General features: G+C 35.8%; 1 protein-coding gene across 5 annotated transcripts in view; it reads right to left on the bottom strand.

Moving 5' to 3' along the window:
- Nucleotides 1-19,696, bottom strand: part of ERICH3 (glutamate rich 3) — a 152,534-nt gene that overhangs the window by 80,763 nt on the left and 52,075 nt on the right. For 4 of the 5 annotated variants that reach the window (XM_037826907.1, XM_037826910.1, XM_037826909.1 and 1 more), the window contains 3 exons: nucleotides 18,060-18,188; nucleotides 13,184-13,342; nucleotides 8,592-8,810 (listed from right to left, as the gene is read on the bottom strand). In XM_037826907.1, coding sequence (XP_037682835.1) covers nucleotides 8,592-8,810; nucleotides 13,184-13,342; nucleotides 18,060-18,188 — 507 coding nt within the window. Of the gene's footprint in view, nucleotides 1-8,591; nucleotides 8,811-13,183; nucleotides 13,343-18,059; nucleotides 18,189-19,696 lie in introns of those variants that run through there. The other variant, XM_037826911.1, reaches the window with a different exon arrangement.

Here is a 19,696-nt window from a genome sequence, read left to right as displayed (position 1 = left end):
ACTTTAAGAAGGTTTCATGGCCCTTTTGGCTGCCCTCAAGAAGTATCAAAACCTTCCATGGAAATTCAGTTCCATTTCTAGAACAGGAGCAAGGCTGCATGCCCCCTGAGCAACTAAGGGTGATCTCTTACTGTCTACCCCAATTGGTTATGACTTTCTTACTCACTTCTTTTCAGACTTCTCAGGCAAGTATAATCCAAGCTGACAAATAGGGAGCCCATCAAATGGTAAACCCGTCAGTCATTATATATTTGCAACATTTAGCATTCAAATGATACTAAGTTTTCACTGGGATCTCTTTTATGCCAGCCTAGGACTATGTGCCGGGTGGATTTCAGGGATGTCTCAGATGTCAAAAGTGCCTGTTCTTGCTGATAGAGTTGGGCTCCACCCACCCTGCCAAAACCAGTTGAACTCTGGGCATTATAAAATCTTACCTGGACCACTACAGTAGACACCTAATTACTAGGGTGACAAAGAATTTCTCATCCAAAGTGGAACTTAGAGTGAAAAAGGTGTTAATATTATCCTGAGAAAAAAAGGCATAAATTGTGACTTCCAGTAAAGCTAGTATGTATAGTATCCCCACCTCTAGTCTGATCTCCCTCAAAATCTCCTTCTTCTCCATGACATTAGAGTGATCTATTGTTACTAAATAGATAATGTGGACTCTCCTGCTTAAAATCCTCCACTGACTCCCAATATCCTTGGGATAAGATCTAAAATTCCTCAGACAACATAAAAAGTCTTCCATTATTTAATCCCTACTGTCTCTGAAACATTGCCATTTCTGGTGTTACAATTAAAAGTCCAGCAACTGAACTAACTGTAGTGGCCCAAATACTACAACCTGTTTCTAATCTCTAGGCTTCAATAATAGCCTAAGGTACTGGTGATATTGCAGCTATTGAAGTTATTTTATTTCTGTCTGTAGATAAGGATGGTGTCTTATTGATGTTCATGTCCCCAGTGTCTTGCACAGTGCCGGCACCTAGTAAGGACCTAATAAACATTGATCTGACTGAACAGTTAGGCAGCCACACTCAGTCCCTTGCTGAGACAAGGCTGCTGTAGGTTGTCATCACCCTAAATCAGAAGCTTCCCACATTTATAGGAACTCAATAGGAACCAGAAGGTAAACAACAAGTGTCCTGTTAAACCAAAAACTACCCTTGATAATTAAACTTCAATCAAAACTGAGACAGAAGCCTGACCATAAAGATCCACAGAAGGTACAGTGGCAGTTCCCATGTTAATGCTGGTAGCCTTAAGGAGAGAAAATTGACACAAGCCAGAGGAAGAAGAAAGTGTCCAAGTCCTGAAGTTTCCAGAATCAGCTGGTTGTAATGGTAACCTCTTCTCAGTACACTTACTTGGTTCTTCCTTTGTCTTCTCTTTCTTGTTTTGCCTTGTTCTCTCTTTCCTCCTCCCTCCTTTGCTTTTACTACGCTTCCTCTTTTCACTTTCCTCTTCACCCTTTTTCTTAATACTGCATGATCCATACCTCATGCTTATTCCTGGCATTTTCAGAAATGCCTCAGTCCTTCTGGAGGTATGGGAACTTCAGATTTTGAGGATTCTAAATTGGCACATCAGCCCTCCCTTCCTTATCTCCCTCAACTAAATGAATTCAGTAGATCTGTTAAGAACTAGAAATTGCCAGTTGGATTTCGCCTTTGGTGATATGATCCAAAGTCAAATGCCAAGCAAGATGGCCCAAAGCAAAGATGGCTTTTTGGTGAGATGACCTTCCTTGTATAGCAGTCTGCCCTTGAACCCCAACCTTGCACTGACACCCAGAAGCACCGTTGGTTCTTCCTTTTCTTCAGGGCTTTATTCCACAACACCAGCTGCTAAACTTTTTTTACTATTGAATAGGGCTTTTTTTTCAAGCCCTATTTATTATATAGTTACCAAACTACAATCCTAATTTTAAGCAAAAACATTATTTAAAGGAAAGTGTTTGTCTGAAATAAATCAAGCCTACTATAAGATACACTGAATTACCACATATGAAAACCCTGCTGATGTTTTCCTTTTTCTTCCTCAAAACTGAACTCACTGGTGAGAAAAACCAATAGCAAAATATCAAACCAAGGAATGGACTAGAACAGAAATTGGAAAATGATTTTTAAAATTAAGTCAAGAGAAATGTGCAATTTCTCTAGCAAAGCTAATATATTACGCTTTATTTGTTGTTGAAGAAATCTATATCTAAAAAACATAATTGATTTCCATGACATTTACCTAAGCTAAAAAAGTAAAATTAAGAGTTTAATTTTTCACATGGATAATAAAACTCAATACCTATTTATGAACATATTACTAATTAATACACTTGATTAAATAAATGATAAATACAATCTAATATCTGCCCTCAATAAGCTTCATAACCTAGGAGCAGAAGTAAGGAATATAGAAGTATGTGAGTACTTACACTAAGTGTAATTTAGAAAGGGACATAAGAGAATTAACAAAGTTCTTAAGAAGAGAGGAAGGGAATATATCCTAGTCTGACGTATAGAAATATACCGTAGAACATGACGTTTTTGAGGGAGTTGGGAAGGGCAGGTATGATTACACATCCTTCTTATCTCTCAGATACTCAATTCAAGGAAGAAAGAACATTCATCTTCCTTACAGAAATACCAGTTAGTTGTCCAACTGGCCTCTGTGTTGAAGGGACATCTGACCAACAATAATTAATGTATTTGAACATCTGAGAGAAAAGTCTCTTAAATGAATTCCACATAGCTTGGATGTTGTGGGGGTTATGATGCATACATCGACATTGGTCAACCCCTTGTGTTTTTCTACGAAGCATTGCCTACCAATTAGTTACATGACCTTGGGCAAGTTATTTAATCTTTTGTGCCTCGGTTTCCTCCTAAAATGGAGAAACTATTATGCCTCCTTTCTGGGTTTGCTTGTGTGATTAAATGAGAAAAATGTATATAAAAACACTGAGCAAATCTCCCCATATATAGAAAAGGCCCCTCAATAATAGGTATAATTATTTTGACATTATTAACTATAAATGTCCACATTTTACTAGCAATTAACAAAAAGTCAACACCTTGCATGCAATTAAATGGGAGAATATAATAAAACAGATGATTTGAATGTGGGTGGATGTCTAATAGAAAGTAATAAAAAGACAAAAGGTCATAGGGAGTTAGTGGTGGACCTACCAGTTGAAGGTGTAGTTCAATTTTGTTTGGATAAGAGAACATACTAGAAAGAGGGCCAGAATCTGAATTACCTTTCATGCCAGGTAGAAGAACATGCCTACTTCATTAAGAAAGGAGCAGCTAGCCAGGGAAGGAGCATCCTGGGAGCTATTCTACAAAGTTTCATTTAGCACCATGTATAAAATCTAGTGGAACTCTGCTTACTTTTTCCCCCTTTCTGCCTTTCAGCCTCTGCTACCCGGGTCTGTCTGCCAACTTCCTACTCATCTTCCATAGCCCATTTCAATTGCCACATTCTCTCTGAAGCATTGTCCAATCTCCTCCATCAGAACTAATATATCCTTCCTCAGTGTTACCATTGTACTTTACTTATATCACTACAACAGCACTCATCACAATGTATCATGGTTAATTGTAGATATTTCTATCTCCCTCGCTGCGCTGCAATCTTTCAGAGAGCAAGGAACTCATCTTGTTCATCTTGGTAACCTCAATACCTAGCATTTTGCTTGTCATAATAAATAAAAGCTGAACTGAGCTGATCTTGGATTTAGAAGCAGCATATAAGTACTTAGATGATTACAGTTGCATCCTTAAGAGTTATTTAGGAAGGCCCTGAACTAGCAGTGAGAAGGGAAAGGGAATAGCAGATACATGAGACATTGTGAAAGTGGATTCTGGGGCTGTACTGTCCATGACAGTAGCCACTTGGCACATTTGTCTATTGGGTAACGGAAAGGTGGTTCATTTGAATGATAGATGCGATAAATATAAAATACACACTGGATTTCAAAGACATGGTATGAAAAAATGTAAAATATTTCATTAAATATTTTTATATTGATTACACATTGAAATGATAATTTGGATATAATTGCTCAAATAAAATATATTATTAAAATTAATTTTTCCTGTTTATGCCTTTTTAATGTAGCTACTAGAAAATTTAAAAATGCATATATAAATTGTATTATATTTCTGCTGGACAGCTCTAATCTAGGGACTTAGCAACTAACTGGATGTGTGATACAGAAGGAAGAAGGAATTCTAGTTTTTAAACCCAGATGACTGGAGAAAAAGACATGCTTTGAGAGAAATAAGAAAATTGAATGGAAAAGCTGGCTTAAGTTGTCTCCATGTCAAATTTAAGGGACAGTAGGACCTACCAATCAGGCAACTGTAATTTCACAGTGCTCATTTGGAGCCTAGGAGGTGAATACAGGGCTGTGTCAGGGAATGGAGAAAGCCCACAACAGGTCATGCCTGCACAGGCTCTTTCCTCTATCTCAAAACACATAACAAATGAAAACAAACTTTCTTTTTAATTGGGTAACATAACAGTTAACTAGGTTCTTATTTGAAAGCCTGTATTTTCATATTTACAAAAGCTGTTCATAGGACCATCCATATTTTCAGTAGGCTGTGTACAGAGTGGGTGACCGTGAAGGTTAGGCTCACTCAATTGTCAGTGGGAACACAAAAATCTGGAGGTGGGTGAGGTAAACCACAGTGCAAAATCAAACTGGTCTATGGATTCTGTAAAAGCAACATAAAGCCCTGCAGCAAAATGAGACAAAGCAACAGAGCACAGAGGCAACTCGCCAATCTGTGTGTCCTATTATATCTAGTTATTCAGTTCCAAATATCATCCCCTAGAGATACAGATCACAGAATCCAAAGACCATGCTGTTCTACATATTGATAGAGGAACAGGTGGTGTGCCATCAGCAAGCCATAATCCTTTGCCTTTTACTCGTTTTTTCTTTCAAGACTGTTACAAGGATGATTTAGTGGTGGTAACATGAAACAAGTGAATTTAATGTGCAAATTGGTCTTAAGAGTTATCTCTCCTTAAATAAATATTTTAGATCTAAATAAAGCAAACCTTTTTACTAAAGTAAAAGTACTGATTAACTTTTACCATCAAGCAAATTTTATTCTGTACACCAGGAGCTAAAGACAAGACTAAGAGATATCTAACAGGTTATTGAAACCATATGAGAAAATGCCTACATCTTGAACACACACACACACACACACACACACAGTCAAGGTTCCAACCTGTGGCGATGGCTAGATTTAGGGATGAAGGCAAAGAAGAGGCAAAAAGGAACAAGACAAGAGGTAAACAGAGATAGCGAAGAACCATTAAATTAGAGGGTCATGGAAGCCAAGAGAAAAGTATCAAGGAAGAGGCAATGAATAGTAAAAATTCTATTATCAAACAAAAATCATGGTAAATAGAAAAAATAAGATAGTACTAGTATGAATATACCACTAAACAAAATAAATGTAATTGGACCAAACTCATTTATCAAAGGAACAGAGAATCTCAGATTGAAATAAACGTAAACTACCCATATGCTAAACAGACACATGTAAACACTAAAGCGTAAACCTAACAGATGAAAGGATAAAAAGATGAAAAAGTAAAAGGCTACCTACCATTTAATATACAAACACCAATTAAATATGAATAAAAGAATCAAAAGAAAATAAGAAGTACTATCATACAAAGTCAATTTGAAGGCAAAAAGCAGTAAGTGATAAGGAAGGTCATCTGCGAGCTTATAAGAAGAAATTCCCAATATTTACAAAATGGAGCTTGACTTAATTAAAAGGAGAAACTGAAAAATCTACAGCCACAGAGAATGATTTTTTCATTACAACTAAGAAAGTGAAAAATCAAGCAGATAAAAAAAATGCTAAGGATATAAATATGAGCCACACAATATTTCTCATCTATCGGATATTTATAGAACCCTACACTCAACATTTAGGAAATAACATTCCTTACAAACCTGACCATGTATTAGCCCACAAAGCAAGTCTCCACAAATCAAAATTATACCAGAAAAGAGTAAGATGCCTTTCAAAAGTAACACGGACTGAGCACAAAAGAAGTTCTTAGAATTAAAATATGGTAGCACAAGAAAAACTAAAGAGAAGGTATGGAAGATAAAATTGAAATCTCTTAGAAAGTAGAACAAAAAACACTAAGAAATAGAAAATAGGGGAGAAAAGCTGAGAAAATGAGAGCATCAGTCTAGTAGTTCCAATGCCCCAAAATAAGGATTCCAAAAAGAGAAAACAGAGTTTTTAAAAAAAAAATACAAATAAAAATAAAAGACCAGCCTTGTGACTCAAGAGTCAGACATGTTACGGTCTATTGAAACCAGGAGGCCTCTGACACTGCTGTGTTTCTACCTGATGACAGAATGCCCAAGGAAGCCTGGCTCAGATTCTGATCTGTACTTTGCTCATCATGACCACAGGATGGAGAAGTTGCTGCCCTACTCTCCAAGCCCCGCTACAGAAGCCAGTTCCCCTTGCCACATTCTGCCGGATGTCCAATGTCTGGCCCACACTGGGATATGGACAGATGCCCTGATTCTGGTGAGCTGCACATTTCCTAAGACACATTCACAACCTTGCCTCTCTGACTTCCCCCCAAAAGGGGTTCACGAAACTGTAAAGGAAGCTGAACCCAGGATCTGACCCAAAGATTCTATTCAGCTTATTTTCTCCTGGAAATCTTCTCCTTCCATTACAATGTTAGGTTTGAGCTTCTTTTTAAGGTTTATACGTATAAGTGATAGAACTCTAAAGAAAAGCAGGGATGCAGTTAACACAGAAGTCAGTATGGTGTTTGCTCTGAGAAGGACTGAGGGGATGTCATGGAGTGGGAATCAGGGGACTTTGAATATGATAGAAATATTCTTCGTTTAGAAGTAGTGGTCTGTACATGGGTGTTTGCTTGATTATTGTTGTTTAAGCTGTACATACACATTTTGTACATTCTTATGACTTAGAGATGTTTATACTTTTATTTTTTTAAGTGTAAAAAATTAGAGTTTATCCCAGTAATGTATTTTAACATCAGAAAATCAGATACTGCCACCAAGCGTTTGAGGATAATGAGGAAGTCACCGTTTTTTGCCAAGTGAAGGCTATACCCTTCAAGAGAGCATTTTCATTGGCCTAGTGGAAAGCAATGCCAGCGTGTAAAGAGTTCAAAAGTGTGTTAGTAGGTGTGGTAGATCCTATTATTGTTCCAAATATGCACCGCCCCTCTCTGTGAGAGGATGCTACATCCCATTCCATGGCTATCAGGGTTGACCATGCACTTGCTTTGGCAATGAAATGCAAGCTAATGTGACAAGTGCATTCCTGAGCAAAAGCTTTAAAAGCCTTTCACCCTCCGGTAGGTCAACACACTCCAGACAGGGGCTGCTCTTTGGGTCTGGGTTCCAGAATTTCAGAGGACCAACACAAGATGTTAAGTGAGCTAGAAATAAACCTTTTTTGTTGTTGTTGTAAACTGAGTTGACAGGGGTGGCTTGTTAGGTTAAGCTAGTCAACTACTCCTCAGAGAACTTTACAGTGAAAGAAAGGAGAAAACACAAAGTCTAAGGTCTGGAACATGTGAGGAAAGGACGTGGTTACCCTATGTAAAGGCTGAGCATGTTGGGAGGCTGCGATGAATAGTACTGGAAGGATGAAAATCTACATTAGAGAGGGTAATGTCTGACAGCCAATGTGCCACTGGCAGAGGAAGAGAATAAAATAAGACACAGAAGGGCAGGCCTCAGAGATGCTAGAAGCAATGCTCTTCCAGAGACAGTAATGACAGAAAGAGAGACTTGGTGAAAATAGAGTCGAGACGGAGGAAATCTGAGAAAGGGCAAGGATGATGGTCCCAGTCTTCACAGGAGAAATGATGGAAGTGAGCAGTGAACATGGGGTAATTTGGTATTTAGGAATCCATCAGGTTTGAAGCTCCAGCATGCAGAGTCTGCACGAATGTTGGTATTTTACTCCTTAATTCTCCATCAGTGACATACTGACCCAGCCATCTACTAACAACAGTTACATACAATTAAGAGATCTTTTGCCTTCCTTCTGGCCTGTATCTGTATGAAGTCTAACTGGCCTGAGAAATATTTTCTTTATCAATATTTCCAAACTACAATATTTCCAAAGAACACTAAAAGAAAACATTTTCGAAGTAGTCTGCAGTGATTTGCAGAAACACCATTAAAATAAACTTTAATAAGGTATTTTATAATGCTTTGAATGTTAAGATACTTCTGACAACATGTGATTGGATGGGCAAATTAAAGAAAATAGGTGATTTGGAAAAGGTGTAGCTCAAACTAAGTTTGGCCAGAAGATTTACTGAATCCTTTATTATCAGATATACGAAATTACTCAACAACTCAAATCTTTGGCTTCAGGTTCACTCACACAATTACACTTAGGAAATTCTTATATTGCTTTATACAAGGCATTTTGCATGGGGTTTCTTCAAATCCTTTCACTGTACTTCTAGAAAATTAATAGTGCAATATAATCTAAACTAAGTAAAAAAAAATAAAATAAAATTGATTCCATAATCACCCTGGTAAAGAGAGGTTCTAAGCCATTTGGAGCAGTGATAGGACAAAATCTTCTCCTTCTCCATGATTCAACTCTATTTTCCCTTGTGATTTTTGCATTTGGGGGAAGAGGTGGAGGAGGGCTAGGCATCAGATAATTGTTAATGTTTGGAAGTAGATATGTATTCGTTCCCTGTGAATTGTCCGTGGAGCTCCTGAACTTCATCGCTGCCTTCTTGCCCTGTAATTACATTTCATGGTATAAGAACCAGTGAAACAGAAGCAGAGACCCAATATAACCCAAAAATTAAAGAGAAGCCTCTATGATTAACATTGCATGCAAACACAACTGATAACAATAGACAAACTGAAAACACTCCACTTCAGTCTGTTGATAAAAGGCATTTTGTAGGATCAATAGAAAATTAAATTTTCCTGAATTTCTAAACTTATTGAAGTGTATATTTAAGCAAACATATTGCTGTGATGCATTTATGTCTCTTTTGGAATTTCCACTCAACTATTTGTTAAATCTATGGGGACCCAGTACAAATAAATTATAAAAAAATCAAGGAGTTTGAAGTATACTTTGAAGCAGGGCTGCATAGTCCACTATTAAGGGCGAACTTGTATTTTTCACTTTCTGATTTCACCTATCCAGATGTTATAATATCCAGAGTTGGCAAGGTTGTGAAAAAACACAATCTCATGAACGTGTAGGGTAAATAATTACAGCTTTTTGAAGGGCACATTGGAATATTCATCAAAACAAAATAAAAGCTACACATGCTTTGACCCAGAAACTCTACTTATGGGAATAAATCCTTCATTGATAACTGCACAAGTACACTAATATAAATGTGCAAGGATATATCTAATTATTGAATTATCTAGCTAGCTATCTATATATCCTTACTCATACACACATGGCACATTTAGTGCAAAAAATGCAACATCATAAAAGTCCATCTTCAGAAGAATATTTAACTAAATTTTGCTTTTTTCATATGATAGATTCTTGCCAGATTTTAAAAATGATATGATCTATTCATCCTGTTGTTAAAAGATCCAAATTTCTTTTAAATAATTTATATGTGTATTCTGATGAAAGCAGGAAGGATTTGAACTTGGTTGTGCTTTTGGGGGTTTGGATTCTTGTTGGTATCTCATTTTTCCTTTTATATATCCTTCTCTTATTTGAATATGTAATCAATCTCCATGCCTTAATGATTAAAAACACCAGAGTATAATCAATTCTTACATTAAAATTTTTGGATATATTGAATCCATGAATTTTCATAAATTGGTAATTTTCATGTATCTGAAATTATTTTCCAAGCTTTATGGCATCTTTAAACATTTTTAAACATTTTTCAGAATGGGGGATTTATTTGGTATACTTTTTTAAATTTGTAATTAAGTTTCAGACAACTTATTCCTTATTTTGAGATGTATAATAGTAAAATCTTATTTTAAAAAAAATAGAACTAACTCTCCAAACATTCTGCATTATATAATAAATAGGAGCAAGTTAAATAAGGTCATGTGTAAGCCAACTTTTGATTGAAAATACCATTTGTGTGAACAGATAAGGAATTTAAATATATCTTCACGAAGGGGCTTAGAATTGTTAGAATGGGTGGTATTTCAGGTGTTAAGTTCCTATTTTTTCTTTTCTTACATTTTCCAATTTGTCTGTGATTGTGTGCATTGATATTATAGCAACAAATGAAAATAAGTGGGACATAATAGCAACAATAAAGTCAAAGAATCTAGAACTTTGGGGGCTGGGGAGGTTTTATTCTTGATTTCTAAGTATCAGTCAATTGCATGCCTTGTTTGGAAATGGCTTAGCAAACTAAAAAACAAAATGAACATGCTGTTTTTTTATCTTTTTTTTTTAGCACAAAGCATCTTGGATATCTTTCCATGTTGATACAAAACATTCTACTTTATTCTTTTTATAAACATCCTTTAATACATAAAAAATTTTAAACAATACTCTATTATAAACGCTCAGATGTTTTTATTCTTCACTATTGCAAATATACGTTAATACTAAATACTCTTGTATCTATTTTTTACACATATATGAGTTTTCCTGAGATAAATTCCTATATGTTAAAGTGTTAGGAGATGTTCATTTAAAATGTTATTAGATATTACCATACTGCCTTCACAGATAGTTGAACCAATTTGCACTCTTACCAACAGTGTATGAGAAACCCTCATTCTAAGGATATTAATTTTCAATCAAGTCATAATTTTTTCCAAATTGCATCTTAACCAGCCTGTTTTTTTTTTACCAGATTGCTTTTACTTAAGTCAAAAATCTTTACCCTTGACACTTAGCAAAGTTAACCTGGCTTATGTCTGTTTCACCATTAACCACTTCTGACATGCATATCCCTCACTTTTTAAAAAAAGACTAAAAATGTATTGGGTTTTCACTATATACTTAGCAGTCACACAGTATGTGATTCTTCTTTAGCAGTTTCTTATCTAATTTTATTTTTAATCAGTTTCATCATCAATGCCATTGAAAAAACCACACCTTTTTTGGCAATATATTTTGCCTATGTACATTACACTTCAGTACGAACTCCAAGTTAGAGATTTTGTCTGCATGAATAACTGATATATCCCCAATATTCTGAGTAATGCCTAGCCCATAGTAAGTGTCCAATAAATATTTACTGAATGAATAAGTGAGTTTAGCTAGTTGAAATTAACATGGAATTTCTTTTAATCTTGTCAGTACATGTGAGCTACAATTAAGTGCCTATCCCTCAATCACCCACACCCCCAAAACTTGGAAATGGGAAATCTGCCCTTCTGCAAATTTAATTAGGAATTTCACCCAGTGGCTCAGAGCAAATCAGGAAAAAATCACCTGAAACAAAAATGAAATTTACTCCCCAGTCAGCAGAACTTGAATATTACCTGATTGATAGTCTTCACATGTTCACATATCTAACAGGAAAATGTGTTGAACAAAGTAGAGTTAATAGTTGTTGGATCTTAGAAAAGAATATAATCACCTTTGCAAATGTAGACAGTGCCCATCCGAGTATTCTCTAGGGGAAAGGACATCCCACCCATTGGACTTTGAACATTTCCAGTCTTAATGGCAAAATTATCCCTCGAGATTACAGAGGGTTTTAGCCAAAGACCTTTGAATTTTCCGGTACCTTTGGCAAGTCCATTCCTAGAATGAGATGGGTGCATCAGGCCATCTTAGCCTGGAGCTGTTCACATTCCATTCCAACCTGATCCTTATCCCCTTGTTCTGATTCCATGCTCACCAGGCAACTATCCCATTGTGATTTGGCCTCCTAAGGGGGGTGGGGGATGCACTGCTTCTATAAGCTTTTAGAATTTATCTCTTGGTGAATTAACAAAATAGCTCTTGATTAGGATTTGACTCCCTATTTCGGATTACAATAGGGAGAAAAATGAGCTAGTTGTGAGAGTTATTTCAGTTAGCCCGAGACAATCTATCATGATCTGATCATTCCTTGACCTGGGCCTTCAAAGTGAAAACCAGATCCTAGTATGTGCTTACCTAATTGACTTACGACCCAAGACCCTGCCTAGCTCAGTCTTCCCTATCCCTTTGGGATTAACTTCTCCTGATTTCTGGGAAACTACTATTAAATTGACTGAAATACGGTTTGTGAAAAGTGTTTTGTGAGCTGAAAAGCACAATAAATGGATTAAAATATTATTATTTTTAAAGATACATTTTATAGTTTTACTGTCAAAGAATCATTTATTTGTCTGAATTAAATTCTCAGAGTTAAGGCTATCTGTCAATTAAAAATAAAAATATCTTAATTTCATATATCTTATGCTTCCTAATGAGGAAAGGATCTCAATTCACCCACTTTAATATAATGACAATTGCACTCATGTTGTGGGTTCTTTCTTAAGCTGGCAAATGTTCATTCTTCATGTTAGAACTACAAACAACCCCCCCCCCCCCAATTACTCACTGTCCTGATTAGTCTTCCCTGTATAAGTAACATATTTTATCGTTACATACTTCCTTCTTGTGCTCTTTTAAAATAAGTGAAAATTACCTGAGACATAACCTTGAAAGGGAAGCAGAGTCAAGCCCCTGTGTGTGACTGACTCAGCATATTTGAAAAACAGACATTCTTTTCATTCTATATTCAACCTTCTCAAGAGTCAAAGCTGAAGCAATTTCATACACTGATGGGAAAGTAAGTCAGCATGCAAATGCATACCTATTCTTGGAAAGTTTCATTTTCTAGGTTTCATGCATTTAAAATTTGGAAGCAGTCAACACTGGGTCTATTCTGATAGAAGTCATATCTGGCTATGAAAAGTCTTTCCTCTTTTGTTTTTCAATCAGCCCTTCATAGTTAATGACAAATCACCTTACATTATTACCAATCTATTTCTTACCCTTCTTGCTTAATAATGCAGGTATGACAGACCTTCCAGTTAGAGTCAGATATAATTAAACACAAGTACAATAGTGTAATATAAATTTCACTAAGTAGATTAATTGAATATATTTTAGAAATTGTGATAACCTACTATTCTAATCAAAAATATAAAGATATTTCTTGAAGAAATAACATTTACCCCAGTGGGAAATGGAGCTCCATTTTCCAGCAACGAGGTTTTGGATCTGGACCCTGAAGTTATCTTAGGAATAGTTCCTACTGCAGGGTTACTGGAAAGAGGCTGCAATCGAATTGGAGGCTGCATATTTCCTGGGGCAGTAGATGGTCGAGGGACTGTCTAGACAATCAGGAAAAAAAATTCCACTTAAATTAGTATCTTGACATGGTTCCAGAACCAATTAATAACCCAACAAATTGCCTAGAGTAATTACTGGTGCCTTTTTACTGAGCAGATTAAACTTTAATTATGTTCTTTCATTGTACATACCCTTATGACCCAAAGTATTTGTTAAAACATATGGTGCTGAAGCCCTCTACATGACTAAATGCCACAATTATAGACTATTCCAGACAAAGGATGTCCTCTATTACATTCCTGTATTTTTTATTCATACTGTAAACTTTGCTGACAATACCTAATTTATGCTGCGCATAGAATGTCTTTGCTCAATTAAATGTTAAGTTGAATAATGTTCCTATATTGGAGATCTAAAGGGATATTATTGGAATGAATTCATGTCTCATTTAAATGTTTTCAACATAAACTCTTCCTGTGAATCCTTTAAGCCTTAAGATTGGTACTGAAGCAAAAGCAGACAATTTGATTCAAACAAAAGAGGAAAGGTGAAGTCTAACTGTGATACATTACCATTTATTCAACCTGTTCCTTGAGATATTCAGAAAACTAAAGTGAAAAAATAGTAACTGGCTACTTTGGAAAATGCTATGTAAAAATAGATACGTTTTCCATGCTGGATATTTTTCATTTGCCCCTCTAGGTCTACTGTCCATGTAGGAGTCATTCATTTATGGATTACACCAACTAACCTCAGGGTTCTAGTTGGATTTGGCCAATGAGAGGTACTGACAGGAGAAAGAAGGATAGGAGGAGAATGAGACTGAGCTCTTTATTCTCCTGGACTCCTCTCAGCAGGGTTTGGTGAGCAAGTTGGGTCCTTCTACCAAGGTCCACAGCTCCTGTTAGTCAGCCCATTCCTCCAGCAACAGGTACCCTCTTGCTGGTTCATGCATCCCGTCCTTCCCCTTCTGCCTTAGGCCTACATGGTATGGCTTCCCATTGTACTAACTCCAGTATATGTGACATCCCTAGTTAGGTTTCTTTAACCCTGCCTGCATCTTTGTAAACAGTGTGTTTATTAAACACTTCTTAATGACCCTATTTGTGTAAGCCATCTGTTTCCTGCTGAGACCCTAAATGATTTCCAATCAACAATGTGCTGCAAAGGATACCAAACGTGTCAGTGTGGAATATTTGCAACGCCTTTGATAAAGATCAGCTATGTTTCAAAAGTGTACAAATGAAACTTTTGGCAGTTGTTCTATAATGACAGGGTAGTAGAAAACTTCTCAAGATTAATACATGTGTGTTTAGGTGGAAGGTGTGAAAAGAATGGTATACAAACATTCACGAATATCACTTAATACAATGATTCTAAAGAAGCAAAATTGTGAACAACAAATATTCAACCCTGGAAAAGTGCTGTGTGAGTACATAAAAAGTATTCACTTTTATGATAGTTCCTACTACCCAAAATTGGTCATAGTGCCATCTTGGGAGGCATGTCATATGTTGCTAAATCTCTAATTTTGTTAAGTCAGCATTTATTGAATTCCTACTATAAGAATGAAAAAAATGATTTTTACGAAAAAATGATCTAATGGTGACATTAAGACAATTGGTGCCAAATTAGCCACACAAATACTGCCAAACAGACAATAACCACAAAATAGCTGAGAACTAACAGAACCTAGAATTAAGAGTTTCTAGAATATTTGGAGTAAGTCAATTAGACTAGCAGAAATGAAAGTTTCAAAGAAGCAGTTAGGTTTGATCCAAATCATTAAACAAGAGAAGAAAATGGATGAGCAGAGAAAAGGAATGGTAAGTTTGAACATCTAAGTAAGAAGATAGCCAGTTGTAAGCAAGACATAGGAAGGGTAACAAAGATAATGGCCATTCCTCCATATCTGTTTTACTTTTCTTTTCCAGTAACAGAATTTTTAGCTGGGAACATGGCTATCCTAAATGAATACTATTCTTCCCAGCATCCCTTGCAAATCTGTGTAGATATATGCCTCAGTTTTGGCCAATAAGATGTGAGCAGAATACATGAAACTTCCAGATTGTGCTCTTAGAGAGAAGCATGCCCTCACTTTCTCATTTCCCCTTCCCTCTGGCTGAAATATCATACTTCCCTCTGACTGAAATATCTACGTGGAGATACACCCTCTTTGCTTATGCTGATGAAGGCAACACCTTAAGTTTGACAGATCAGCAACATAAAAGGAATCTGGGCTCTTGATGATCTCATAGAGTAGAGAGGTCATGCCTGAGATATTTATGTGTATTTGGGGGGTGGAGTGGGAAGGGAACACTTATGTTTAAGCCACTGTTATTTTGGATTTCTGCACACAAAACTATATCACAACCAATATAGGAAGTCAATTAGATTGACTAGAGCAGCATTTGATTTAAAGAAACAGGAGATAAACCAATATGTGCCAAAAGGTAAAAGATTTTTAAAAACCTCTAAAAGAAATTTAACTAGAGGTTTCTGAACAAGGGAGCCAGGTTACCTAACAGAATCCTTTTGAATTCTGTAAAAAAAAAAAAAAAAAAAAAATGTGCCCTAAGTCTGTCTCCTGTCAAATAATCCAGCTGAACACAAAAACATTGAAAATATGATGTAGGAAATAAGAAAACAGGTTAACACAAACTAAAATATGTTCAATTGGCTGTAGTGCTATAATTTTTACTTCCCCACATTTGCATACAGATATCATTCAGTTAGATGAATGAGACAGTCAAATGTTTAATCGATTACATTTATCTTTAAAAACAAATCTGTACCATTAACAAACAGCTGTGAGCTACAAACTGTTGTAGTCCGTATCAGAAGCTACCTTTTATTTGCTATATTTTAAATTGTTCATAGTATATTTTCTTGGAATAAATATGTTACTGTAGCTTAACACTCTCAAAACTGTTCCAGAATGGGAACTGAAATTGACTATCTGCTGATTACTCAGCTTAGCATTTCCAATTCTTAGTAGAGATCTCTGGGGGTGAATTTTCCAAGCCTGTGCAGAATTAGTTGAATGACTTTGCACAGTTTTAATGGGAATGGTGCAACAAAAAGCCTAAATGCTATTTTGAAAGTTCAAGTGCAATTAGTGACCAAATGCTATAAGTATTCATTGGATGCTTTCCTTATTCAATCAAGAAAGTTAAAAAGAAAAATCTGTAGTGATATTCCCAAAGGATTATTATCTTCATCTCAGTGGCACTTGGCGGTCAGGAGGCAAATTAAATTAATATGTATCTAGGTTTGTAAAAAAATAAAAATAAAATAAAACGAGGAGAACCTTAATTTCTGTAAAATTGGAACTTTAATTCCAAGACCTCAATAGGTATCTCATGGGGCAGAAGCACCCTGGGGTGACAGGAGGGAGGGATAAGTGAAGAATTGTGGCTTACCAGATAGAAAGGCCTTCTGAAGTGCTGGTGTCAGTGTTTCCTGTAATTTTTAAATTACTTTCTCACTACTGCCACATTAAGATCCCCTGTGTGTATCATAAACTATTTATTGAGGGTGTTCAGCTGGAAAATTGAAAGGAAAGCCTTTCAAGGGTTTTTCCCCTCTGAAACAGGTAAAAAGATAAAAAAAAACACTTGATTGTTTCTTTTGTTTCACCCGGGTTAAGCTTTTGAGAGTCTAGTGAATTTGCCATCTCATAAAGGAATTATTTGGGTACATACATATTCAAAGCAAAACCAGAAATATGGTAACAATATAAGGGAAATGGTTGCTTTTCATAACTTGAGCTGTTCATTGGGAAATGTCAAAACATATTTACCTTTTGAAAAATGTCAAAGCTTAACACGATATGTGATGAACCTACATCAACAATCTCTGAAAGTATTGCAATTTCTCTACAAATATTGTGCAATCCAAAACATGTGCTTGTTGACAAGGAAATACATTAGGCCACACAAAGCAAGAATAAAGAGATGATGGACCAATTCATTTACAGCTTAAACCATTAACCTACATCAAATATTTTGCAAATCTTTTCTTATATCTATATTGTTTCAAGGTACTTTACTTTCCTTTAAACAAGTACAATTTACAAGTAATAAGTGAATCAAGGCAGAGTAAAATGTCAGTGTAATTTCCTTAAATAGAATTTCCATACGTTTAACTATTCTTATCTTAGAGTATGTGTGCGTACTTTTGATAAAAGAGAATCAATTTTTAACATCTAGCCCTATGTGCTTTGTACCAATGAATCTGTCTGCATAAATAAGCTTTACAGATGGGGTAGGAGTAGAAGAAATAGCAAGAACAAAATCCAGAGGTCAGAAAATAGGGACTATGGATAAAACAACTAGTGGCTCAACCTTGCTGCATTGTAGGGAGCTAAAGCGTAATTGTTGGGGGAGATACCAAGATATGCAGCCTGAGGTCTTATAGTTCAGGATCTTAAATGTCAGGTGAAAGAGTCTGGGCTTTTCTATAGGTAACACACAGTCAGTAAAGTCGTGGGGCAGTTAAGTGATGTAAGTAATTTGCATTTCAAGAAGACTAATCTAGCAGTAACACACAAAATGGATTTGACAGGGATGATATTGATTGGAGGCAGGATGCTCAGTGGAGACAGAGTGAAAATATCTAAGACTATGTTTTCATTCAGTATGATTTGCAGGTTTACTCAGATCTATTCCCAGAGAGCAATCTTCCTGAGAGTAATAAGAAACCATAAATTAATTAACTGGGATAGGGCATAACAGAGTATTTATTAATATGACTCACCAGTAGTAATGGACTGGAACGTCCTTCATCAACCAGAACACCATGGCCATGATTACTCTTTGGGCCAACTGGTGGGCGGGGAGATAGGACTGGCATGTTTTTTTCTATAAACCGTCTCGTGTGCTCCCCCTACAATACAGACATGATTTAGGATATAGATGCATAATTAGTAAATATGTTAGGCCTATGATGTAAGAAATACTATATGATCAAAGAAGTCCTTTCTCATTCTGTAGCAAAATTTTTCATGGCTGTGCTGGGGAGTTAGGTGGGGTAGCAAAGGGCCACACATGGAGTCTGCTTTAAGCTGTACTCAAAGACATAGTGACAGATGCAGTATATTCACACTTTTTTTTTTTTTTTAATTCAGTTTTATTGAAATATATTCACAAACCATACAGTCATCCATGGTATACAATCAACTGTTCACAGTATGATCATATAGTTATGCGTTCATCACCACAATCTATTTCTGAACATTTTCCTTACATCAGAAAGAATAAGAATAAGAATAAAAAATAAAAGTGAAAAGAGAATACCCAAACCATCCCCCCATCCCACCCTATTTGTCATTTAGTTTTTACTCCCATTTTTCTACTGATTTTTTTTCAATTTTTTAACTTTGTTTATCAAAAAATTAAAAACAAACGGGCAAACAACAACCAAAAAAACCCAACAACATTTCAAACAAAGCAATGGATTAAGGAAAACAAATAACCTAAAATAACTACTTTGCTTCCAATATGTTCCTACCATACCCCAAGAAAATTAATAAACCATGTCCAAACAGAGGAGTAAGAAAAACCAATAATCTAAAATAACTACATTGCTTCCAACATGTTCCTACCATACCCCAAGAAAATTAACAACCCCTAAGAAAACAAAGGAATAAGAGAAAAAAAAAACCTAAAATAACTCTATTGCTTCCAACATGGTCTTACTATATCCAAGAAAGTTTACAAACCATAATCATTCCTGAGCATTCCCATAACATTGAGATTACCCTCCATAGTTTATCTGTTCTTATTAGATTATCATTCCCCCTCCACTAATTGGTATCTCTAGTTCCCCTACATTCTACAGTATAAAACATTGTAAATTTTTCACAGAATTCACATTAGTGGTAACATACAATATCTCTCTTTTTGTGCCTGGCTTATTTTGCTCAGCATTATGTCTTTTTTTTTTTTTTTTTTTTTTAATATTCATTTTATTGAGATACATTCATATACCACACAGTCATACAAAACAAATCGTACTTTTGATTGTTCACAGTACCATTACATAGTTGTACATTCATCACCCAAATCAGTCCCTGACACCTTCATTAGCACACACACAAGAATAACAAGAATAATAATTAGAGTGAAAAAGAGCAATTGAAGTAAAAAAGAACACTGGGTACCTTTGTCTGTTTGTTTCCTTTCCCTATTTTTCTACTCATCCATCCATAAACTAGACAAAGTGGAGTGTGGTCCTTATGGCTTTCCCAATCCCATTGTCACCCCTCATAAGCTACATTTTTATACAACTGTCTTCGAGATTCATGGGTTCTGGGTTGTAGTTTGATAGTTTCAGGTATCCACCACCAGCTACCCCAATTCTTTAGAACCTAAAAAGGGTTGTCTAAAGTGTGC

Source organism: Choloepus didactylus, chromosome 2 (genome assembly GCF_015220235.1).
Source record: "Choloepus didactylus isolate mChoDid1 chromosome 2, mChoDid1.pri, whole genome shotgun sequence".
Lineage (NCBI taxonomy): Eukaryota > Metazoa > Chordata > Mammalia > Pilosa > Megalonychidae > Choloepus > Choloepus didactylus.
Note: the sequence above shows the minus strand (reverse complement) of the source record. Positions and strands in the feature narration are given on the sequence as shown.